We start from the raw sequence: 25,650 nt of genomic DNA, 5'->3' as shown, positions 1-25,650 counted from the left end.
TGCCATTTGTAGACACCCAAGAACACCTTACAATGATCACATAAACACATAAATAATTAAAGTAAAACCAAACATTCAAATCTGATGACGAGATACAAACACCAATGCAACATAGTGAAGCAAGGCTAAAATCAGGTTTAGAGGCAAAGACACCAGCAGTACATCACATGTGAACACAACAGGGACCAACAGTTCTACCACAGATGAAAATCTGATCAGTGAGAGATAGATGAATAAGAAATGATGTTGTATTATTTTATTTTATGTCTTTAATTTTAGATTATTTATTCATGGACCTCTCTTTGATTTTAAATGCTATTGTATTATTTGGCCTGTTGTGTTGTGTTTTGATTTACTTCTCTACGAAGCACTTCTCAACAGCTGTTTTAAAAGGTAATATATAAATTAAGCTATTATCATTATCATTGTCATTAAAGTCATAAATTGCTGTTGAAACGTGCCCTAAATTTTAGATATTTAGGTGTAAACATAATTACATACGGTTCAGGGCTGAACTGAACGGATGGATACCATTATGCCGACCTATAGACATTTGCCGCCACCTAGTGGATCTCACGGAGACAGCAGAGATTTAAACTCATTCAATGTTAAAAGCAGAGCTGTTGTTTTTGCCTCTAAACCAGCACTCACAGCTGTAATTTTGTAACCAGTTAACAGCAAACACATCTGAAATGGTTTGGTACAATGTCAAAAGGATTTTTGGAGTCTTTGAAAGTAAAACGTTTTCCTTTGCTAGTAAAAAGTTTGTAGTAAGTAAGGTCACGTCTGTTCTGATTGCATTCCCATAAAAGTCAGGGATAATTTACACACACATTTCTGTTAAATCCTGTATCTCTTCACACAATTTCTGTTAGAGGCACAGAAAAACGTTACACAAGTTTTCACAGGCTGAATACTCTCAATGACTAACCGTTCTCTGTGAAACCATTAGTGTCCCTTGAACAATATGGAAACTCTGAATGTGTCACTATATTCAGTTAAGCTTTGTGTTGCTCATCAGATGTGTCAGCCCACACCTCCGACTGAAGTGGCAGGAAACATACGTAGATAAATTGCTGCTAAAATAGTCCCAGGGTTTGAATTTTTAAAGAACATACAATCAGTTAATATTCAAATCAAAAATAAACTCAACTTGAATAGAAGTGTCTGCTGTGGTTCTGCAATCAATTTACAGAAATATTATTCCTGTGGTCTGGGACAAACAAAGTCACCTTAATGAGCTTAATATCTTAAATCTATAAACCGGGAGAAACTGGTATCTACAGTCTAATCTGTTGATAAATGAATTCAAATCCATCTCATAGCTTGTGAAGATATATCTCATTGTGACGTTAAAAGTTTGAATATTGGACTATAATATTCAGTAGGTTGATAAATCAGGATAGCAAATCTTTTGACACGTTTCAAGGCAGAAATTTCACGTTTCAGATATTTCCTGAGGAAGTACAGAGGAGACAGTATCAGTCAGTATTTTTAAACAGGAAAAAGTAATTTATTTCAATATACATTGCAGTTAAAACTATATAACATTATTTGTTTGTTGAATATTTTACACAGCTTTCATCATGTAAATGTACTGGAATTTTAAAAAATAAGACCAAGTTCTGAAATAATAATAGGATATTGCCCCTTAATTTAATATGATAATGATTCCTTATCTTCTTTCTTTTACATAAAAGTAATTATAGCTTCATACATTATATTTGTTCTTTATGAAAGAAAAAAACAACATACCATTTCAAAGTGAGTAAATGAGTTATTTGACGAAAATAAGATTGATCCAACAGTAGTTAGTGATTCTGATGATGTAAAGCCTGAGAAACTGCTTTGAGTCAGAGCAGAATGGACATAACGTGATATCAGACTGTTGCTGTTTGACTGGTCACTGCAAACCGTTCAGATGGATGTTAAGAGCGTGGAGGATAAGAGGAAGCAGATTCAAGAGCAGAAAGGAAGTCAGATGTAAATCTTGTTTTTCTGGAAAACGAATATTTGTTCCAGCCCGACAGTACCACCGGAGGCAAACATGGGAATAACTGCGTGTAAGCAGAATTCAGCACAGCTTCACTCTGCAGAAAAAAGGCCTAGAACTACAATTCAATCAGCAAATGACCTGTAAAGTGTGCAGAGCCACTGTAGTTCGTAGTAATATTGCACTATAATAAGTGTGAGGAAGGGAAAACCAATAGGGCAATAATTGGCCTGTAGTGTGTAGGCAAGCCCCTGAGAAGGCTGATGGTTCAAAACCATTTGTTCTCATCATGGTGATGGCAGCACTGAGCCAAGAGAGGACAACCCTCCACTAGGGGGACTTCAAGACCCCAGAGAAAACTTAACATGCCATGGTGCAACTGTAAAAGCAATGGGCACAGCCCATCACCATCAAGAGTTGAACAGTCCTTGATGGAACCTAGATTAATTTCTAAAAGTGGTGCAAAATTACACATTCATTGACATTATACATGAAGGAATCTCAATATAAAAGCCATCTGTTTTTCATTTTTGCTTTACTGTGACTAGTAGCCTGGTGAAGGTTGGTTTCTAGTCCCCATACTTAGCAATCATTTACTGGAGACATTTTAGAGTGGCTTTTACCAGAATTATACTTATTTACATTGTTATCATGATTTACATTCTTTTGAGTAATCCGAGTCCCGAGGGAACTCTGGCACAAATGTAGGAAGCTCGCTAAAGAATAGAAAAATAGTTCACAAGTCCTTTCATTTACACCTTAAGCAACAAAAAACAAAGTGTTTGTTTCTGATATTGTGTTGCAAACTGCTACAGAAGACTGTTGCACAATACCAGTACCAAATGTGTTATTGCCTGTTCATTCCCTTTCTTTTGTTGCAACTTTATTATCAAGACAGGCATTTGTGAAACATTTGCATTGTCTGGGCACAGAAAACCAACCCTGTGGTTCCCACTGAGGCGCCAACATCTCTCAGAAACAGATCTCATCATCAACACTGGGGACTGGTCTTTCTGCTCTGTCGTCTGTAATGGCCTTACGCTGAAGCCTTGCTTAGCAGGAACAGCGACGACCATTTAAGTTGACCAGAGCAGTGTAGCATTTGCTTTGTACACAGCTGTGGATCTGTGTGTTGCATATGATCTTGACTGCGGACTGTGTGCTTTCTTTGAAAATATGAGGTCAGATGCTGGCCTTGTCGCTGTAGAAGGGCGTGACATGGAACATGAAGCAGTGTGTGCACACCCTGACGGGCTTCACCTGGCCGTACCGGGGCAATGGTGCTGAGTGGGAGGAGCAGCGAGAGCAAAATATCTGAAATGAGACAGGATACAATGGATCAGTCAATGTCCAAATGCTTATAATGTTGGTGACTAGTCATCTGTTTCAGTAACAACACAATCAACAGGATATTCTGCCACCTACTCTCCCTCAGACAGGAAGGGAGCAATCCTACCTTTCCACAGCTCCTACAGTGATGCTTCCTGCGGATGACAGTGAAGGGAGCCTTGCAGGCAATGCAGGAGTTGCAGGCTTCATCAGGGACCCAGTCAGGAGGGTCTGCACAGAGCCAAAACAGAAACAGTCAACACAGACCAGGGTTGCTGAAGGAAGCAGAGAAAATGAACGGGCTCACATTTCAACTAAACTGTGAGTAGTTTTGCTGACCTTCAAACTGGCCTTCCCGCGCCTTGGCTGCCAATTCAGATGAAGAAATAGTCTCTTGACAGAGAGCACAGTCCTCCAGCACAGCACTATGCAGCACAGGACCTGCTGCACGCCACAGAAGAAGACATTTCATCCACTATAGTGGCACAACTACAAATAATACCCAAAGAATAATTTGATGAATCCATGGATTAATTTTAAAGAAATTTGACTTTGCATTATTCTTAGATAAGAGACACAGAGCTGAAACTGAACAGATGACTATTTTAAGCAAGTAGGATTAGACCAAAACAACTTAACCGGTTCATATGAACATTTGTTGAGGGGTGGATATGAAATAGAATTAAATCAGCGTATCATGACCGGGTGGCGAATCTAGGATTTCTTTATTATTAGGGTTACGGTTATGGATCTTGATTCCGAAAAAATCACGCATGTTTAGGGGACTGGTATTTAAGAGTTTGTGTGATATCTTGCAGATCCAAATAATAATCAGGAGTTCGTGAATTAAAATGTGGCTTCATAAGAGGACTCTTGGGCCTTGGTGGAGGTAGAAGCTCTACTGAATGCCATTCTAGGTTTGTAAAGTTTCATGAGACGGAATATGGGTCAGTACGAGGCAGTTGAAGATATATTACTTTACTTTTTTAGTTGCAGTGAGGCTGGAGCCACAGACTCAGGAGGTAGAGCAGAATTAGAGCAGAACTAACAAAAAGATTGGGGGCTCTATCCCCTGCGTCTGAATGGAGCCCGCATGCAAAAGTGTCCTTGAGCAAGACCCAGAACCACCCTGCCCCTTGTAGTGTGTGAATGATGAGTGGTGAGGAAAAGTTCTGGGTATAGAAGTGCTGTATGAGTATGAATTGTGTATGAATTACATGAGGACTGTGAAGCGCATTGAGTGGTCACTAAGACTACAGAAGTGCAAAGTCCATTTACCCATAATATTTCAAATGGATATACAGTGTATCACATATTTCCAAGACATGAGTCTTACCTTTCTTTTGCTTATCATCGTCTCCCACCTCGCACTTGGTCGCCATGACTTCAAACAGAGTCTTCAGGATGCTGCGAAGGTCACTGGCATAGTTGGTCTGCAGCTGATCAGCAACACCTGCATCATACACAATAGATATTAGTGATAAATTGATGAAAGACAGATAAATAAGCAGAGAGGAAGGCGACTAAGAGAGCGAGACAAGGAACGTTTACCAGATATGCAAACAAAGAGACGGTGGATCAGGTCACTGCTACTGTGGAAGCGGGATCGGATTTTGTTCCTGGCGGCCACCTTGGCGTCTTCCAGAGCCAGCTGGATCTCTCGATGGTCTGGGTCCTCTGAGGTCCCTGAGCTGGGAGTCAGACTACTCGCAGGGCTGGTGGAGGTGATGAGGAACAAGGGAGGGATTGTCATTTCTTCTTTCCCACATGTGCATCCACTATTAACATATTCCATTTATATTTCACCAATAAGAGAATTCCTCTCTAAACATTTAAGATGAATCCAGAATATTGTGTACGTGAAAATGAAGAAAATGCATAATCCACTCCCTGGATATTTACCCACCATCTGATTAAAAATTAGTAGTGCTTTAGTAGAATGAGCACAAAAGGTCTGAGGGGACAGTTAAAAGGTTTAAGCACACTGTAAATCTCTGCTATTATCTTTAACCATGCTGCATTCACACAGAGACCACTACTCGCACACAGGTTTAGTAAAATTAAGGTACGATCACTGCCGCATTTTCAGTAAATACAAAGTTTTAAGTTTAGTTAACTTCACCGTCTTTCATTATGTAGAGTTTGTATATAAATGTGTGACTGTCCTTGCTCCTCAGCCTCTCTGTAAATACACCCTGTGACTAGAGCTGCAGTAGCTCAACCAGCGTGCACCTTCAAGTGGCAACTGTAAGGTTTCCTTCTATAAAACATCCTTTACTCAGATCAGCTATTTCTGTGAAAGGAGCAAGGCTGGAACTCACTAGCTGATCACTGGAAATTTACTGCAAACTTCCGCACCTTTAAGAGAGCCACCAAATCCTGGCTATTTTAACAACAAACTCGCACCCATGCTATGTTTTGTAGTGTTAAATATAAATAAGTAAATCTACAGTCAAACAGGGGAGACAGATTAAAGTTGCCATCTGTCACCCATAAGGGAAGAAGTGACTGACACTTCAATCAATCTGAACAAAGACGAGAATAAAGCCTGGAAATGAACAAAGACATATTTTTATCATTCACACAAAGACTCAGTTAGTTAGTAAAACGTCAGAGTGTGGGCGAGATGAGACACTCACAAACATGACACTTTTCATGAGTGATTAATTACCTGGGCGTATATGCGCTGCTCGACAGACTACATGTGGTGACCGACACACTTTCACAGTCACTACCTGACAAAGAGCTGAGGGGAGAGTTCTGGAGACTAAAAACAACCAAATAAATTGTGAAATATGGCAAAATAAAACCAAGTACAGAATAAATTAAGATTACACAAACACAACAGTGGAATAAATCAAAATACGTGGAGCTCATGCTTCAAAAAGGAAAACTTGAGGAAAGGTTACTCCGTCAACCAAAAAAATGTAAAAAAATTACTTATGGCATACCTGGAGCTCCTCCTGCTGTCGTCTTTGGTGTCCCTCTTCTCTTTAGATCCTGGCTTATCTTTATCCAACTCCTTATCCCTCTGTCGGCCTCCACTGGCCTGTTGCCTCTTTTCTATCCTCAGCTGGTTGTTGCACAAGGAGGCTCCATCCCCTCCGCTGGACCTACAGTCCTGAGCGTGATGCACCGGCCCTGAAGCCAACACCAGGCACGTCCCGCAGAACTGGGAGTTTGAATCCTCTAACAGCGGTGCTGCAGAAGGTGGAGTCACCTCGGTCCGCTCCCCCTTACTGTGAGGCTCGTGACCTCGTGGGGGCAGCATACATGCAGCAGACTGGATGACAGTGCTGGGGACTGCATTCTTCGAGTGTTTGTCCAATCCCAGAGCGATCCCTAAGCCGAGTCCAGTGGTCTCAGTGGTGATGGCATCCTCGTGGCCATCCTCACAGGTCCCGCAGCAAACACACGAGTTAAGCAGGCAGTGAGTTGCCACCAGAGGGCTGCAGGGCTCAATTTCAGAGGGAGTGGGCCGCTGAAGCAGCAGCTTGTCCACGGCCAGCTCTGTCAAGCTCGGGGAGCGAGGGTTGAAGATGACAGTGGCAGACAGCTTCATCCCACCCATACGGTGGGCGATGACTTCTGCAGTTTCAGAAGCTGTCCCCTCTAAACCCATCTCCCACCCATTTGTGTAAGGCAAAGGCTCTGAGCCAGGAGCGGTGGTGCATGGTGGGATCTTTGCGTTGTGACAGAGTGTGTTCTGGCTGCGTGGCTGTGGGCATGGCTGCTCTGATGGGGTCTCAGAGTACCAGCCGTTCGCTACTAAGTCTGGCCGCTGTCCCAGCTTGCGTTGCAAGGGACGAGCAGAGTCTGGTGCTTTTAAAGGAGAGGAGACACAACTATAGGCCTCTTTTGAAATGCTGGTGATGTTTTCTCCGCCTGCATCCAAGTCGTCCATGAAGAAAACCCTGTCCTCCTCCTCTACATAGATGCCTGTCCTTCCCCGGCTCATCAGAAGCCTGCGGCAGGGAGACGTGTCAGTGCTGGAAGCCCCACTGGAGCCTCCATCCTCTCCTCTGTTTGGATTCCGGGCTGGTGACTGACCCTGGCTGGGTGGCGACAGCAGGGTGGACATCTCATCTCCAACCAGATACACCATCATGTTGAGCTGCTCCAGTTCCTCCTCGTCGTACTGCATGGAGCAGGCCAGCTCCGCCTCCTCAGCCTCCTCGCAAAGCAGGCCCTGTTCCCGCTCCTCCTCTCCCCTCTCCGTCTCCACCTGCTCCCAGCCCTTTTCCACTTCCGCCAGCTCCTCCTCCTCCTGGCTGGGACACACATACAGAGCCAGATGCTCCTGCTCCCCCTCATTCTCCCCGATGGAGGTGTCATTAGCGTTGCTGCAGGATGACTGATTCTCTTGGATCGGTGCTGGTTCACTGTTCGCAGCCAGCTCCTGGCCTGTGGACAATTCCCCATCCTGAGAGATACACAGGTTCCTCTCCAGCGAAACCAACTCCTCTTCAGTCAGGGTCTGCAGCAGATCTCTGCAAAGGCATCATATGGTAGTTTAAAAAAAAAAAGTAATACGTGAGGAAAAAGATGTGTGATGTTTAATCTTAATGGAGTGTACCTGATTTTCTTAAGTAAAGTGCGAAAAGGCCGGAAGAGCTCCGACATGTCCTCTGGTTTTCGGTGTAGGTTGAGAGGCCCCTCTGAATACACAATCAGCCCACTAAAAATATGTTTAAATTCTGTAAGAGGCTTGGAAAGAGTAGACAACAAAGAGGTGGGCGGGAGACTAGAGAGGACGGGCAACACTTACCACACAATGGCTAGTCTGGGAATTGTAAACATCAGTGCAGGTTCGTAGTCATCGATCATGTCCTGTGTGAGATAGCCCAGTTTCAGAGCCCTGACATGACAGACAGAGGAAGGCACAACAATTAAAAGAATACACTTTGCATATTATTTAGATTCTGGTTCAATCCAGATGAAGTCAGTATCTGTTTATGCCGCTGTGCCCTCACCTCTCCACAGTCTCACAGAAGAGAACAATCACCTCCTGCTGTACATAGTATTCTTTGGGAGACTTCACAGGCACCATGGCTGACACATAACTGGCAACACAAGAGAAGGAGGAGGAATATAACTACATTGTTTCTTCTGTGTTTTTTTTCTAGGCAAACTTGCACCAAAAACATACTTGAGAGGATGAGAAATGAGAATTCATATTGTTGTTACAAACGCCAATAATCCCTTGTCCTCAATTTACCTGAGCTCAAACTCGGCAAAAAGGCTGTCAAAATGTCGCAGTGCGTCCTTCATGCGGTCTGTGTACAAGTTGAGATCTCTCAGGGCCTGGTCTCTGGTGATGTTTCGAACCTCCTCCAGGCTGCGAGTGAGGTCTTTAGCCAGAGGCCTCATCGCTATACTCTCTATCTCCCTGTTCATGATGATGGAGCCGGCAGCCAGACACTACACAGGGACATGCACAGGAGACATATTCTAGCCTTGTACAGAAGATTCAGCGGAGAAAATGGTGGTTAAAGTTTCAGTGACAATAAAGAAACAGCCCAATTGTTAAAATGAAAGGCTAACTTTGATGTAAATGGTAAATGGATTTGTATTTATATAGCGCTTTTATAGTCTTGATGACCACTCAAAGCGCTTTACACTACAGTTTCACATTCACCCAATCACACACACATTCATACAGTGCATCTATCCCAGCACTTTGTTATTCTATGGGGGCCATTCAGGGTTCAGCATCTTGCCCAAGGACACTTCGGCATGCAGATTGTTCAGACTGGGGATCGAACCGCCGACCTTCAGGTTGGAGGACGACCACTCTACCCCTCAGCCACAGCCGCCCTGTATGTTTATGCCTTAAGTAAAGTTGTTTTCCTACATACTGATGCTGGAGGGAATACATTACCTCAGCCCCAAACCACAGCTGCCCTGCCAGGTTGTCATGACGAATCTCCTCGGGGAACTTGACACAGAAGTCTCTGTTGGCCCGGTCGTCGGGGATACATTCATCCATGATCTGATTGATAATGTTCAACACATTGTCCTGCAGATGAGCACAAGAGTGTCAGAAAAACAAATTGAACAAATTAGTCGGAGGGACGGACAAGAGTGAGAGAAAATCTGTTCCTGAAAACTCAGAGGCCGCAGTGATTATCTAATGTTGGTTAATCTCAGTTCCAACTCTTTGATAAAGCCATTGTATCACACACACTTCCCAGCGTTTAAGGACCATCGACCATCGATTAGGAGGAAAAGAAAACGATTGGAGAAGTACATGAAACCATTATATATTTCACAGCTACATTCTCCCTCAATAAACAGTTAACAACTAAAGCCCACAATTCCAGCAGTGAAAATGTAGTATCACACGCAGAAACAGCTAATCAAGACTTATATGCCGCTGGCATGTACACCAGCCGTAACAATGACATACAATGAGCCTTTCAGTCAACCACAGCTGCACGGTGCACTGTAATCTTGTCAGGCACAGCACTGCGTCGTTCCCTTCCCGCCCCGAGGAGGAAGATTAAAAAGGTTTGAGAGGCAGAGCTTAACCACCGATTCCTTTATGGCTGCCCACAAGTGTCCTGGTCTAGTCTGAGCACAACCCCACTGTCTGTGAGCGTCTACCAGCAGGGGACATGAGTGATAACCTTCACTGCTGCTGGTTTCCAGTCATCCAGGGCCAGTGGCTGTGGTGCAGTACCTACTTCTGGTTTCTATTTTCTCTCGCTCTTTTCACTGTCTGTCTCTGACCCCTTTTCTCATCCTCTGTCTCATGTGTATGCCATCTTACTCAATCTTTATCCATCGTACACACACACGTACACACACACGTACACGCACACACACACGCACACACACACACACACACACACGCACACGCACACGCACACGCACACACACACACACACACACACACACACACACACACACACACACACACACACACACACACACACACACACACACACACACACACACACTTCCCTGCTCCAGCAGGCAGCAATGTAAGAACAGACGTGCCAACATAATATGAGTAGCATGCCAGCAACCCCCACAGAAGCCCATGAATAGGAGCTGATAGCTGTAGTGGCAGGTTCAAGTGCAACATTTTGGCTTGGGTGCACTTGCCTTCTATTCTTGGGGACTCTGGGCTGTGGGATATAGTGCTGCTTAATTCATTCTCCAAAATCCATGAGCTACGCAACTGTTAAGTCTCTTATTTTAGCATCTAAGTGCTGAGAGTTTGCTGTAAAACATTTTTATTGCAGCTTGTGAAATAATAATAAATCAGAAACTGATATGAGGGGCAGACAGGCAAATCCTAACGAGGGCTACTCATTCACAACTTCTGAAAATTCTCAGCATGAGAAAAGAAGAACACAGTTTTGACAAAGGAAGACGAGCAGGAGAACAATTAAAAGAGAAGGAAACAGTGAAGATAAAAAGGTGACAGATTGGCAGAGGGTGGTATGGAGGGGAAAGAGACAGAACAGTCGGGGATCGAGCATTGACCTTATTAAGTGGTTTTCCCCCAAGTGCCTTGGGGGTGGGGGGGCCAAGGCACAACGGGCCAAATGAGGACCTCCCACCACCACCTCTAGCTCTCTCAGCATGAAGCAGCATAGCAGCCCTCACTCACCTTTAGAGCTCCTCCCAACCCTGAACTCTCAAAGATCTCAGAGCTCAGTACTCAACACTCAAAGCTGTATAATCGTTTTCAATAATCTACTATATCCTATTATTCTTAATTTGTGTTTCATTTAATAGTTACAACAAAGAGACTCGAGTTCAAAAGAAATTCTTCTTCACAACACTTACTCACTTCACTTACAGTAATAAAAACAGCTCTTTCTCAAGAAGTTGCTCTTGTAAACATTTCCTATTGACCCACATGACACATGGCTCTGTGTTATGGAGGCCGCGAGGAGTGTGTCCCACTGGCTGCTTGAAAACAAAGTCCACTTATCTCACATTATCAACAAACCTGCTGGATACAACAACCCGGCCAAAGCAATGTTTGGTAACGCAATCTTCACATTGTCACACCTGCATCCGATAAGTGAAGATAAGGGTGTCCGCTATTTTTGGCTTCCAGTCAGAGGTTGAGCCAGGTGAATATGAGAATAAAAACCATCTCAAATAAACATGTATGTAATTATGGATCAAAGTCAAATCCAAGCTGGGGATTAATCTGTCTCTATTTGGAGGCGACCAGATCAAGGCCAGGCCGGATGGTTGTGGCACATACAGTACGACAGGTGCCAGCGCCATGAGCAGCATGTCCCCATTTGACTCCCGGCCATTCCGACCCTTTACTGTGTTTCTTTCTCCTTCCCTCTCACCCTGTTTCCTGTCTCTCTTTCACTGCAATATCTAACAAAAGCCCAAAAATAAACCTTAATGTGTCTTGATCCAACTTTAATTTACTTAATGAATGTTATTTTGTTTAATTTACAGTGAATTGATGTAGAAGTATAAACAGTGATCATAAACTCCATTAAGTGAGATGAAAAACACATAACAATGATGACTTGTGTGTGTTTGTTTCTCCTTGCTGACCTGACAGGATCGAAACTGGTTGACCAGCAGTGTACATCTCTGAGGGTCCTTCCTGCCGTCGAGGCTGTCCAGCTCCGTGGCCACAAGGTTCAGCTCTTCATCAGCGTAGTAGAATTGGGCCAGGAGCTGAGGGTCCGTCCTCTGCAGAGAAGCACATGGCAACACGGGAATGTGAGATTAGATACACGTGTTGCTGTTAATGAGAAGCGATACCAACTAGAGACCGACTGATAAATCAGTTGGGTGATAATATCGGCCAATATGAGCCCTTTTTTCTTTATTGACATCAGCCCTCAAAAAGAAATATGGACAATGCACAAATGCATCAAACCACAGACTTTTATCGTAACAGAATACTGTTTACAAAGGAAATAACCAAATATCAAAGCATATCACTTTTTCCAATGTTATAGGGTCGCTTATTCAACATAAACGACCCAATAAATCAGGGAATCTTAATGAGAAAAAAACAAATCAGGCACATTTAAGGGACTGATTGTGTGCATATTGGTGCGGTTTAATTGTGCTGTATTGTAAGGGGACTGTTGGGTCTTGGCGGAGGTATGCTCTCTACCGAATGCCATTCTAGTTTTCATGTGTGTTGCTGAGAGGAATTATTGTGTGCACAGTTCGGAGCTGTGCATGAGTGAAATACAGTGTCAGGCATGGACAGCTGCAATCTCTAGAAAACACAGCTTGATGCTTTGGTGGAATTGGCAAGTCAACACATGAATTACGCACCATGTTCAGCCGACTCTCCTGGAAACAACAACACTGTGCTACTACAGCACTGTGGTGTTAACAGGTCGAGTATTTATAAGCACAGATTCTACCCACTCCAATCATGTAGCCAGCAGGGAGTATTGCTCTTTTAGTAATCCTCACCTGCTTTGGTAAAATAAAACCTAATATCAGGCAAATAAACTGAAAGAGAAAGATATGTAGTGGAAGAAATCAAGGAAAGGCAGCATAATACAGCAAAATACAGAAAATCTGTAGGAACAAAAACAAAATCAGGTAATCTAGGCATTGTATTGGCCAGCTAACCAACAGATTGGTCTTCCTTTAGTTGAGATATTCTGGTTCATGCATACCAAAATTTAGTATAGGAAGGTAACTGATATAAAAATGGCATTAATCCTGACAGGAGGCGTTAACGAAGGTTAATAAAGTGTGAAAGCTCCCCAGAAGAGCTGGTTTAATAAGAGAGCCCGGCCCCGGTAAAGGATTTGTGTCATTAGCTCCCACCATGCTCCCCTCGGTGTGGGGGGGAACAGCGCAGCGCAGAAAATCACTCCTCTGCTGAGTGAAGCACATGTACAGCCACAACACACAGGGTAGGGAAGAGACACTGAGGCGAAGGAAAATGTAAAGAACATAATTCATTATCCGTATCGCTTACACCATTGCTTACAGCTGAAATACAAGATAATCAATCTCAATCTTCAGGACGATTAAAATAATGTTTTTTTAAAGACAAGAACAAGCTATGTCTGAACACACACCATTCTGAGGAGGCCTCATGCCATCCAAAGGTTAATGGTTCTGAAAATGGCGACCACATGCCGATGTGCATCATCACAAACCACAAGGACCCAGTGATGGCACAGGATCTTAAAAAGACAGAATGACTGGAAGAGGGGGCGAGCTACACTGGTAAACAGGCTCAATTTCCCGCAGAGCGTCGGATTTCTGGAAGTTCTTCTCACCAAGTCGACCTGAACACTGGTATTTACCAAAAATATTCTCTCTCTCTCGCAGGACATTCTCCGTAAAGTTTGCAGCGCTTCCTGTTGCGTGATGCTCTCCCCATGGGCCCGGGCCTCCTCCCTCCGAATATAATACATGGTGCTGTTCCCTCGCTCTCTCTCATTAATAATGTAAGAGACTGTGAGGAGACGACACTGCGATAAACCTGGGGTACTTGTCGCATTATTTCTGTGAGGAGGAAAAAATATTCACAAATTGTTTTAAGGTTATTTGGAGGACGACGTACAATAAGGTACAGTGAGAGACTAAATCCTTATTGAAATAATAAGATAATAGACATTTCCAGGCATTTTGCTTTAATGTAAAGTGCCTACAAGTGTCCCACGTATTATCCAGCCCTAACCACAAGTGTGGGGCAATTCAAGGCATTTTGTCTCAATGCTAAGTGGCTAGAAGTGTCTGGCTCATTCTGATTGGTCGGGACATTTCTAGGCATTTTTGCTATAATGTTAGTGCCTACAAGTGTCCCACGTATTGTACATCCCAAACCACAAATGTGGGACAATTCAAGGCATTTAGCTATAATGATAGGACAGGGTGATGGGACACAGACACAAACTCAACTTTGTCACATTTCTTGTAAATCTGATCCCTTGGAGCAAAGTCTACAAAGATTCCTGCAGTTGCTTTTTCATGTGTGTGTTTCTCTGTGTCGCTGCCATGTCATGTCTGCTGAATAAACTGGAGGAGTAATTCACAGAAGGCACCTAATCCCTAAAGCACTAGTGTGTATTACAGCAGGCCGGCAAATATAATATTTCAATCTTCTCAAGTGTTCTTTCTTATCAAGGTCACATACATGCTCTATATATAAACAATCTGTGAGGAAAAGGAACAGACAGCCCCAGTAGTATTGCAGGACAAATAATAAAACCAAAGAGCAATACTCATTTCTTCATTTGGCTTTACTATAACAGAAACTGTGTTTTTTTCAATGCGTACGCTAATGGGAGGTTAATACAGAGGAAATCTGGATTAATCAAACACACTTCAAAATTATGTATATGACATCCAAGCTCTCTGAACAATGAGAAAAGCAATGATGTCAGGAAGTAGATATGACCGGACAAGAGTGAGCGAGACTCTGACACAAATGTCATGATGACAAAACAGGAAGCAGGAGTGGGAGACAGTGAAGGACCTTTTTCTATCCGAGACGCAACAACCGCTGACAGAGGAAGAAAATAAGCGTTTGAGACAGACACCATCCTATAGCCTCCTCCTGCTGCATTCCTCACACAAGAGGGAACATTCCTGCACCACTGCATCATGGGAGAAACTCAAAGGCAGGCAATGTTCAAGACATGCCGATTTAAATTTTAGATAGGCAGTGATACTTGACAGCTTCTGGGCTCAAAAGTTGGGTGAACAATGGAATAAAAATGTATCCAGTATTAGAAGAAAGGTGCGAAAGATGTAAGTCAGTGCTGACAGGTGACTTTTTAGAGTAGTTCTTAATTAGTATGGAGTTACAGGGAAAATGTCAGGTGTAACTCCTGCAGCAAACAGAACCAAATGACCAAGCTGATATTTCAAGATAATATGTAAAGCTGTTTTCAGTCAAAAGAGGTGACATACTGCACATACAGACACAGACGAAGAGATTAGAGAGATTTTGGCGATAAAGTCCTATGCTGGTGACGATGTCCTGTAAAGATAAACATGTGATTTCAGCCACCAGATTTATACTTCATATCATGCCTTGCATGCTCTAAGCAGACGCCATTCCTCACCTTAATGTTCCAGAAACTTTCCTGTTGTTGTGATCACATCGATCCTAACAAAGTCCGACTGCTTTCTGCATATCTGAAAGGCAAACTTCGGCAAGTGTCCAGACCCAATTATCGGGACATTTGGTGCAACAGCCCAAGACTAAAAAGGACGTCACCTGATATTAGATAAAATTACTGTTTATTAACTTAGTAAACTAGGAAGTTTTATACTATATTTCACAATAAAATACAAAAACATACAACTAATTAGATTGCTTTATGTGACCAGCATTAGAGCAGTTGCCTTTGATAGACGAGGCTCTTAAAAGTCATGAAATACAGACTGATCCTCTGACTGAGATACAGATCTAAAGCCACCAGTGGGAATATTTGCCCGGTTACACGGACTATGAGTCACTGGTGATGTTGAAACATCTGCTTACATAACACGGGTTAACACAGAGCACAGTCTTGGCTTTGACATTTACTCAAGAAGTATGGAGTAAATGATAAAAACTATGCTTTTAACAATATTCTGTAACTATGATATCCATAATATAGTGAGATTTTTTTTCAAAAAGTTGACAAAAAAGGAAAAAAGATAAAAATCTTATTACGAGCTAAGAGTAACACCTTCCTATGGGGGTGTTGAAGCTGTTTTAGCAGTGTGCATAGTGTAAACATCTGGAGATCTGACTCCTGGACTTGCGAGTTGTGTCATCATCACCGATGACGGCTCTACCTTGCGCAGGAGGAGGAAATGATTCAGCAGATTCGGCTCCTGTCCCCTGTGGCGTGCCGCTCTCCTCTTATCCTCCTGCTGTCGGTTGTCCTGGGTGCCCTCTCTGTGAGATGATTCAAAAAAACTCTGTCCACTGTGGTCAGAAACCCATCATCTCAGACTATTAAGCCCCCATACTTTCGCGCAGAGTGACAATTACTGTTAAACCCCCTCATTAATGTAATTCCACAGTAACTCTGACCTTTTCTGTCCCCTTTTTGTTTAACATTGAATCAATAACCGGTGATGACAGTGCGATTCTTGCTGAGACAGGCTACCGTGACTTTTCATCATCTGAGCCAGCTTTCTCCTTCAGCTGCTGATTCTGGGGTTCTATTCAGACTGTGCAGACGACAGAGGCTGCCCAGCTAATGCTTCATGGCATCCATAGCATCATCGGATGCACGCCGAGCCCACTTAAGGGACTTATGAGAAACCTTGCCTCTGCCCTCTATACTCTATTCCAGTGCATCCTGGATCCCTTCCAAGGATCAGAAGCAAATGTTGTGGAGGGTAAACCAGTTCACTCTGCTTCATCCAGTCAGTTGGCAGACTGGCCAAAAAGCAGCCGGATACAGTTCATCACCTCATTACTTATTCAGGGCTCAGCATAAAAGCCCCTGCAAGAGTGAGCCAATCGTTTTTTGGTAACAAACAAGGGAACTTACTCAACCATTATTTATATTAAGTTTTGGCAGAATAAAAAGTATAATCTCTCTAAGAATGTGGAGTTGTGCTGAAGCAGGTTTACTTGTGTTGAGTCATTTTTTTTTAAGGTTCAGCTTGCATCAGGAGATTCTTTCCTCAGCCCTGTGTTGTTTTCGGCAGATACAGAGTTGTTGAGTTTTCAGGCAAAAACTCAGATCTTTTCAAATTCTTGTTGCACTTTTAGACTTTCTGAGATTTTCTGAGAAATCGTGCAGTTAAATCAACAGCACTAATCACAGAGTGCCGAAGAGGTTTCCTGCACTAATGAGCTGAGAGCTGGATCCGTAGTAGACATCAGGCTTAACTCAGTTCATTGACTCAGTATTCAGAGTGGTCGTCCCATCTGGACTGATGGCATAATCTGTTTGCTTGTCCCCTCTCTGAAGGTCTGCCCTAATCTGGCATTTGGACCTGTGCATGTGGCCGACACATGATTTAGGAGGACAGGCCACACAGTGGGGCATGGAGGATTTAGGTGGCTACAAGGCGTGATGGTCGTGGTAACAACTGGGGACACCCCTCTTCAAACCAACTGCAGGGAAGTTCTTATGCAAGAAATATCCTGGTTATACAATCTCGAACTGGCTGTAGTGCTGTGGATACAGAGGGGAATGAGAATTTTTGTCTGTTTGAAAGGATCGTGTCTGTCCTGAAGATAGATGGAGATGCAACTTCCCCCCTTTACACAAACACCAATAAGGTCTCTTCATATTCAAGAAAGTAAACAAAACTTTTCCAGATCTGCCCGTTTGTCAGGATTAACCCCACAATTTAATGAGTTCTTCCTCGGGTCATGCTCCAGCCCTCCACAAGATGTCATGAAGATTGATTAAGTAGTACGGTAAAAGTAAGCCTGCTGACAATCTGACAAACTGATAAACAAACACAGTTCAAACTACAAGGGCACTCGAGAGCCAAGGCTGAATGGCCCTATTGTCACCATATTGCAAATATGTATTGAGAGTATTAGGGAAATATATACACATAATTTTTGTGAAAACTGCTCACAAATTCACCTATAACCACTCTATATATGTCTGATTCCTTTCTCATAATTATCAGTTTAGTAGTATTTAAACAGCAAAGAAAACCTAACCTCCTTGGCGAAGCCAATAAACCCAACCTATGCACTGTCATGATACCTCCGTGCAATTCTCACCCACGTCCTCACCACTGCTGATAATGAGCATGACGCAGAGTCAGGTTAATTGTGTCCACATACATGCGATATTGTGGACCGTGACTGAGAGCTGGCAGGGCCCAGGCTGTCACAAATTACACACAGTGAAAGCTGTTGATGGCCACAGTGTGTGTGTGGGCAAACACATATTTCTGATAGCTGTCTGCAGAGATACAAGTCTGTAGGCTTGTGGAACTGGTTTGGTAATGACACTACGAACACCTCAACCTAAAAGGGGAGGAATAAAATAAGTAGCACCAAACAAATAAATACTGTAGTAATATAAGAAGCACATCGTTGCAGCTTCAACAGGGATTTACCCATTATAAAGCTTATTTTTGCCACTCATGGCATCCATCCCACTATATATTTTAGCAAGTGAAGAAACTACTGTATCAGTATCTGGAAAATCCACCAACATCACATAACCAAGTACCCTATACTTTCATTCTCAGCTAATAATACACATTTGTGACATATTTCTAAAGATGCCTCTTGCTCCCACGCTCAAGTTCGACATTACTGATGATTTTCTGGTCATTCTTCGGCAGCATGACAGAAAATGTATAATATCTAATGCTGATCAAAGCTGCAATATCTATACTGCTTTATATTAAACACAGTAGATGGAAATTATGATGTTTATAAATACATTCTTGTTCAAATTGATTCAGTATAGGATTTCTAATCATCCCTACAAGGCCTATAATTAAATTAGAAGAAACACTTGCTGCGATAGAGACATCCTCTTATCTTATGTCCTGCAGTCTTTCCCCAAGGCCAAAATCTAATCTCAAAAATACAAGCCCACTGTTCCCCATCCAATTCTAATTTCCCTGCCTTCCTCTCTTGTTTGTAAGAAAGAGCCCAGAGCAGGAGGGTAGCGTTTCATTTTCTGGCTCTTCCTGAGAACAGTCCGACTTGCAGTATAGACGAAAGGGACCATGATTGCATGTTTTATGTTCATCAGCAGTGACAGTATAGCGAGGAAGAGGATAGCTATTATCACCAATCACAAACGAGGTGTGGAAAATGAGTGCAACCTCTCATTCGATTCTCCCCCCCCCCCCCCCCCCCCCCCCCAATCCTGCAATGAATTTAAAAAGGCCCTCAATCGCCTGGCCTGTTTCAATCTGCACTAGGGTCAGCGCTCTAAATCCACGCAGCTGACACCAAATCAATTACCGCATGGTGGGTAAGCAGAATGGGACTTCCTATAAGATCTCCAGCCATGGGCCTAAATATGAAGCCACACTGGCGGCTGCTCAGCAGTTTGCTCCTCCATCGACTCGGAGCCAATCCACTCAGCGAAGACAAGCCCCTAATTGCTTCGCTTTCTCTCGGTTCTTCTGCTTGCACGTTAGCAATATACACATACAGAAAAGGGGCAGTGATGAATGAAGAGACAACGGCAGGGCCAGTCATATTCTGCGGATGTGGAACAATTCCACCACTGAGGAAATGACCAGCCGTGATTCACCAGTTTAGCGAACTGCTACAGAGTTTTTTATCCCATTATAAGAGAGGAGCTCTAATTAGAATTTACAGGGAAAAAAATATCTACATTCTTGTTATAGTTTTCCTATTCAAAAGTATTATTCAATAGAATGACATGAGTTGAACCCAAAAGATAAGTCTACTAGATTAATCATTGAAAACTGTGAAAAATGCCCATTTCCCATCACAACTCCATGTGATTACTTGTTTAACCTGGTAACTATTAGAAGCTTAAACCATCAAGTATTGGGCTTTTATTGGTTAATTGAAAATCTGAAAATGTCTGTCTGAAGTTTTTTCAAAGTTGTTTCCACTACAGTCTGTAGATCGCCTTTTTTGATTCAATTATGATAGGTGGCATATAAACAAAGAGAATTAAGACAGGAGATCACAACTTTAACTCTACAACTAACTATATAATGTATCTAAAAAATGATCAGGTATTTCCAGAGATTGTAAAATAATATGTACCTCTATTATCAGAGATTGTTAATTTAAATGCGTTGTGGGTTTTCCTCGATTTTTAATACAATTATTGAAAATTTGATGACACAGACTTCACTTTCTACCCAGATTTGAATCAGCTTGTTATACGACATTTAGACGTTTCTGCTGTTGTAACCATGTGTCATCCCCACCTCTTCACATACAAATATTTATTTTCAAAATTAAGTACAACGGATACATTGTGAGTAGGGCCCACACTGGCAGCAGAGGCAATACTGGCGCCTGAAAGGATGATGAGTAATATTAGGGGGGCTTTGTTAAAACCATCAGCTGTCAACAAGACTACTCTTCTTTTCTTATGATGAAGACAAACAACTATAAAACATATTTTATGGTGGGCTGACAATGACTCACAAGATGTTAAACTATTATTTAGAGCCAAAAAAAATGTTTAAGGGTTTACATTCAATTTTGAGTCATATCAAATCTTTGTTGGCCTTAAATTAAGTGCTGTTGGGTTTTGATCTGTTGTTTCTGAAGCTGTGGCGGGCATTTCTAACAATATTGTAGCATTTCATATATTTCAGACTTAAATACAAGCCAAAACAATTAGTCTATAAGAATAAACTGTCAAAAAATACAAATGATGACTGTCATAAGAAAAAAGTTGGAATTCGCAAGACAAATTTAAAGGTAGCACTTTTTTACAAAACTTTTTTATGGTAACAAGTGATGACATTTCCACCATATCAAATCACAATTTTTCTTAAGTTCACAAATGAACTATCAAAGTATTCAGTCCCTAGTATATTACATATGCTCTTACACCAGGAGCCTACATTGTTACGCGAGCAGGGATATCTGACATTTTAATGAGGAGTGTAGAAAGCATCAGCTGCCCACGCACTAAACTGTCAGAAGGGGAGCGGAGGAAATGAAAGGCAAATTAGCGGCATCCTGCCGATGGAGGTGAGCGCGCCCGGCCTGATGCGAGCTGCGAGCCCATCACACTGACTGATGAGGTGGTGTGGAGCTGAAGGTCAGCTTGTGAATGCCTGATGAAGCGACGAGCCAAAAGAGGACGAGTATCACAGGGTTTAGCCTCCTCACGTCTCCCTCTCCCGCCATTCATCACTCAGCAAGTTCGCAGCAGATGAATGGAAGGCGAGGTGACAGTGGCCATTTTGCCTGCTCGGAAACCTGAGCCAGGTCTCATCTCTGTTTGGGACAGTAGGGCTGTGTGGTCAATGAGCAGTCAATTACAGCTAAACACCTGGAACAAGTCTAGGTATTGTGGACATTTGGGAAGATAAATACAAACTGCTGACACATAAACCGGCTAAACCAGCTTTAATGACGAAAAGGAATGTGAAAAATCTCACTGTAAAGCACTGTATCCTAACTAACAGTTCTCCTTTCCCAACATCCTTACAGAAGCCCTGAACAATCCATTCTTGCACTTTGACGACAGAGCCAGGCAGAATATATAGGTACATTTGCACGGAGTGGCACACTGCTCTCTTACACCCGGGGAAGGGATTCTGTAGCAGTGGCAAATAAAAGTCCTCCTCAGTTGACAGGGCTTATCTGAGGAGGTAAAGAGCAGCTCAGGAAATATGAATAGCTCCGCATCAGTCAAGGGAGCATGCTGATTCGACACTTTTCTATCTCCATGGGAATTTAGTTCAATAATAAACAGCTCACTCTTAATGAAAAATGACAATACTACACTGTGTTCAACAATAAATTCCAGTTTACGCATGTTGGGCACCTATTTTGATCATGAACATATGTATGTCATTGTCAAGCTTAGCTTCTGTTCAGTTATTGGAGTATAAACGTGATCCCAAGCCTTTCATTACTGTTGTATTTTCATACTGATCGCTATAATTACCAAGGCTTTTCCGTGCTCTTCTTCTCTTAGCTCCTTTGAGGAAGAACTGGTCATTTGAATCCCACAGACTTGGGTGTGTAAATCTGCTAATTCCTACTGCGGCCTGTGATTCGGCAGAAAAGCCACTGATGTAACAGCTCAGCTCTTCAGAAGCTCATTCACGGATGTGACAATGCACCGGTGAAGCCCCCGAACACTTGGGCCTGACCCCAACAATGGGCCAGGAAAACGCTGCGACAGCACACACGGTTTGACAGAGAAAAGGGGAATGACGCAGGTGCGTGTGTGTGGTAAAGTGCAGGCGGAGAACACATAATCAGAGGTTTTTCATCTAAGCCTCGTCTGACCCTACTGTTGCAAACGCTCAAATTATAGCTGTAACGGCAACTGACTTATCAATGCATTTGTATATGCTGACAAACTTGTATTTACTGTGCCAAGAAACACAACTCTGACTTGTTTAACAGGCTGCCTGTCTGCCATATATTCTCCTCTGTCTCTATATAAAACAAAAAGAAATGCTTCAGGGACTCGACGTGAACAGCAGTTATGTTGCAAGGTCAGCCTTTTATGTACAGCGCGTATACCAATATGTGTGGACGACAGCAGAGAACGTCACACCTTCAGTGTAAAGTAAAGAAAGTTTGGAGAATTCGATATTTTCTTTAAAATAACCTGCTGGTTTTATGCAAATCTTCTGCCGTTGATAACACCAACCGTTTTGTGCTCATCCCCAGAAATGGTCCACATTAGAATACCATGTGGTATAAGTGGTGTGTGTCATTTTGTAAAGTGCGTTAACTGTAATATTACCTTGAAACTGTCTTCCCAGTTAATAGCAATCTTAATTTCTGTAAGAGCATGATTGGGACTATAGGGACAGGATAAGATGCAAATATAGGCTGTAAACCAACAGAATATTTATTAAAATTAAACTCTGTCACGGAAAAGTTTCTCAGTCCATCATAGGGACATGAGGAAATTAGTGATTTACATACTACTCTGCAGAAGCGCTGAGGTTTTGTAATGATGCAGCACTAATAAATAACTATATATTGATCATCCGCAGCCTGCCTCAGATTTACACAGTTCAGTGGGTTCAACATTGAGCCGTTCACAACTGCTCTCCCTGAAAATCTACAAGTTAACAACAACATTCACACTCACTCGTCCCAAAAAGTGCTGCAGACGACATATATTAAACTGTTCATTTAACAAGGCGACCGAGCCTTCAATACTTCCTCTGCTGTGTCAGGCCTGTTTCCAGACTGTGAGCCTGATTTAAAGGAATTACAGTACATCCACTGCAAGAGCTCACTCCAGAAAGTCTGACTTCAAATAGTGCGAATGGGGCAGCATCTGATTTGATGTGTTTTTGAGGCTTTTGACAACCATTCGTGCAATTTAGGCCGAAATGTACGATAAAAAAACAAAACAATCGACAACAATCAAATGCTGCAGAGTTGAAACAATGCAACAAATTAACGTTTCAGTTATTTATGAGCTTAAACTTTTTCCGATTTTCATCTCACTTTTGCAGCTTTTGCTTGTGTAATGTGTTAACTGTAAAATAAACCTAGGGCTAGACGATATTGCCAACAATAATGTCCGGATAAAAATGTTACAATTATCAATATTGATCATTATCACGATAAATGTCACATTAGTACTTATTTTAAGTGTAAAGAGTGGTTTTGAGTGAAGGTTGTGGTTTTACAAATCAGAGGTGGATCAATTAAATGATGCCTTAAACCTGCTCACCCTACTTTCAGAATGCATAAGCAACATATCAATATATATTGAACCTTTTTTATATTGCTATTGATGAAAATTGTACGCCGATAATTATTGATATAGTTTTATTGCCTGGCTCAGATTGAATCTCTTTGGACATCAGACTATGAGACAGACAAATCAAGTCAAGTGATTCTTGGGCTTAAAGAAATTGTGATGAGCATTTTTTCGGTATTATACTACATTTGTACAGAGTTAACAATAAATCAGTGAATAGAGAAATTAACTTGGAGATTCATTACCAATGAAAAAAAATCAGTTTTCAACTTGATTTCCCCAATATGCCATAGACTTATTTACTTTAAAAATCAATAAATATTATTTACATTATTTCAACCATTTCTGTATTTCCCTGATACTGTCAGTTTTAATTTGAATGGTAAAATCATCATTATGAAGACATCACAAACAACATGTAACAGTGAATCTGTTTCACCAAGTAGGATGAGTGACAGTGTCAGAGGTACACAGCAGTGAGTCAGTAAGTATAGATTCCAGCTGTTACATTCAGATTAGCGAATGAAAACAAAGCAGCAGCATCATCAGCATCAACATCAACAACAACAACAACAACAACAACAACAACAAAGGGCTCAGTGATACAGTGTCACATCAGGCAAGGGGGCTAACGTTAGCGGGCAGATGTGTGAAGTGATCGGGAGCTAGCGAGCCTCACTCACGGGCTGTCTGGCTAGCGGCGTCCCAAAAAATGAAAAACAGAAAAGAAGCTAAGCATTAAGAAAACATGACAGGCTGCGGGGAGGACAGCCGAGACAACTTACCTTAGGCTTGTACAGCCACTTCCGAAACCGGTGCATCGTTCCCTCGCCACCTTCCTTTGTCACCGACCCCTCCTCTCCTCCTCTCCCGTACCTGTGTGTGTGTGTGTGGGGGGGGGGGGTCTCACTCTGTCCGCGGCTGCTAAATGCTAAGCTAACGCTGCCGGAGCCTCCACAGCGGAGGACGTGTAGAAAATAACACGGTGAGTTGGACCTGGCCGCATACAGCTACAGCGCGGTTCCGGAGGCGCACAAAGGAGGAGACGTCCGGAGACCTGTTCCCATCGTCCCCCCTGAATCCCGAGCTCGGCCGCCTGGTCTCTCTCTCCCCCCTCCCCTCACCCGCACCGGTCACTTCTCCAGCGGGTCCCGACGGCAAACAGACGAAGTGGAGCGGCGTCGGCGGCGGCAGCGTTGTGTCTCTGCTGGTCTCTGCCCTCTTCCCTCTGCCACTGGAACCGTCACGTTGATAACATTCACCTCCCACTTTCCCAGGAAGTGATGCTTTCACGGGCTGCTGCCAAAACACCGACTTCCCACAGCCGCGAAGGGAGGCGCAGACAGCCAGACCATGTAAGCGTGACTTGAGATTTTTTTTTTCCCCCTCACAAATCATTTCATCCCAACTCCAGGTACATGTTAAAGATAAATATAGTTATGGTTCCAGTTTATTATCAGACACAACCTTTCTATAGCCTCTCTTTAAAGGTCCAGTGGGTCAGATGTAGGTGAAAGGGATTTACTTGCAGAAGATTTATGAAAAAAATTATAATTATGTTTTCACTTGTCTGTTTCATCTAAAATGTACAAATGGTTTTTTTTCTTTACCCCAGAATGGGGGCCGCCATTTTTTTGAAAGCAGCCCAGAATGGACAAACTAAACACCTTTTGAGATTTTATGACAACTGAAGGCCACCACAGGCTCTCTCTCATGTTTGGAAGGGGATGGTGAGGTGAGGAGTATTCAGCTGCTAAATGCAACTTTACCACTAGATGTCACTAAATCTTACACACTAAACCTTTAAAGGGATGGTTCGCAAAAAATGTACATTCACCCATTATCCACTCACCACTATGCCGATAGAGGGGTTGTTGAGGTGTTCGAGTCCAAAAAACACTTCTGGCACGTAAACAGCGTTGCAGCCAAATCAAATACAATTGAAGTAACTGGGAATCGATTCTTCGAAAGTAAAAAAAACAACAAAAAAAAACTGTAAATGCCTCC

The 25,650-nt window shown here is 42.7% G+C and overlaps 1 protein-coding gene across 2 annotated transcripts; it reads right to left on the bottom strand.

Annotated features, from left to right (window-relative positions):
- Positions 1 to 1,491: 1,491 nt before the first annotated feature.
- Positions 1,492 to 24,893, bottom strand: zfyve28 (zinc finger, FYVE domain containing 28). Of its 2 annotated transcripts, XM_062397203.1 has the most exons (14): positions 24,429 to 24,891; positions 11,864 to 12,004; positions 9,204 to 9,341; positions 8,541 to 8,743; positions 8,296 to 8,385; positions 8,091 to 8,180; positions 7,899 to 8,000; positions 6,274 to 7,812; positions 5,994 to 6,089; positions 4,874 to 5,037; positions 4,659 to 4,775; positions 3,662 to 3,766; positions 3,450 to 3,553; positions 1,492 to 3,307 (listed from the first exon to the last, which is right to left on the bottom strand). In XM_062397203.1, exons 1-14 carry the CDS (start codon positions 24,462 to 24,464, stop codon positions 3,176 to 3,178), a joined length of 3,057 nt encoding a protein of 1,018 aa, XP_062253187.1. In that variant the 5' UTR covers positions 24,465 to 24,891; the 3' UTR covers positions 1,492 to 3,175. The 2 variants fall into 2 exon arrangements, with proteins under 2 accessions (XP_062253187.1, XP_062253188.1); XM_062397204.1 differs by lacking the exon at positions 5,994 to 6,089 and having other exon boundaries at positions 24,429 to 24,893.
- Positions 24,894 to 25,650: the final 757 nt, after the last annotated feature.

The sequence above is a fragment of the Platichthys flesus genome, chromosome 10 (assembly GCF_949316205.1).
Source record: "Platichthys flesus chromosome 10, fPlaFle2.1, whole genome shotgun sequence".
Lineage (NCBI taxonomy): Eukaryota > Metazoa > Chordata > Actinopteri > Pleuronectiformes > Pleuronectidae > Platichthys > Platichthys flesus.
Note: the sequence above shows the minus strand (reverse complement) of the source record. Positions and strands in the feature narration are given on the sequence as shown.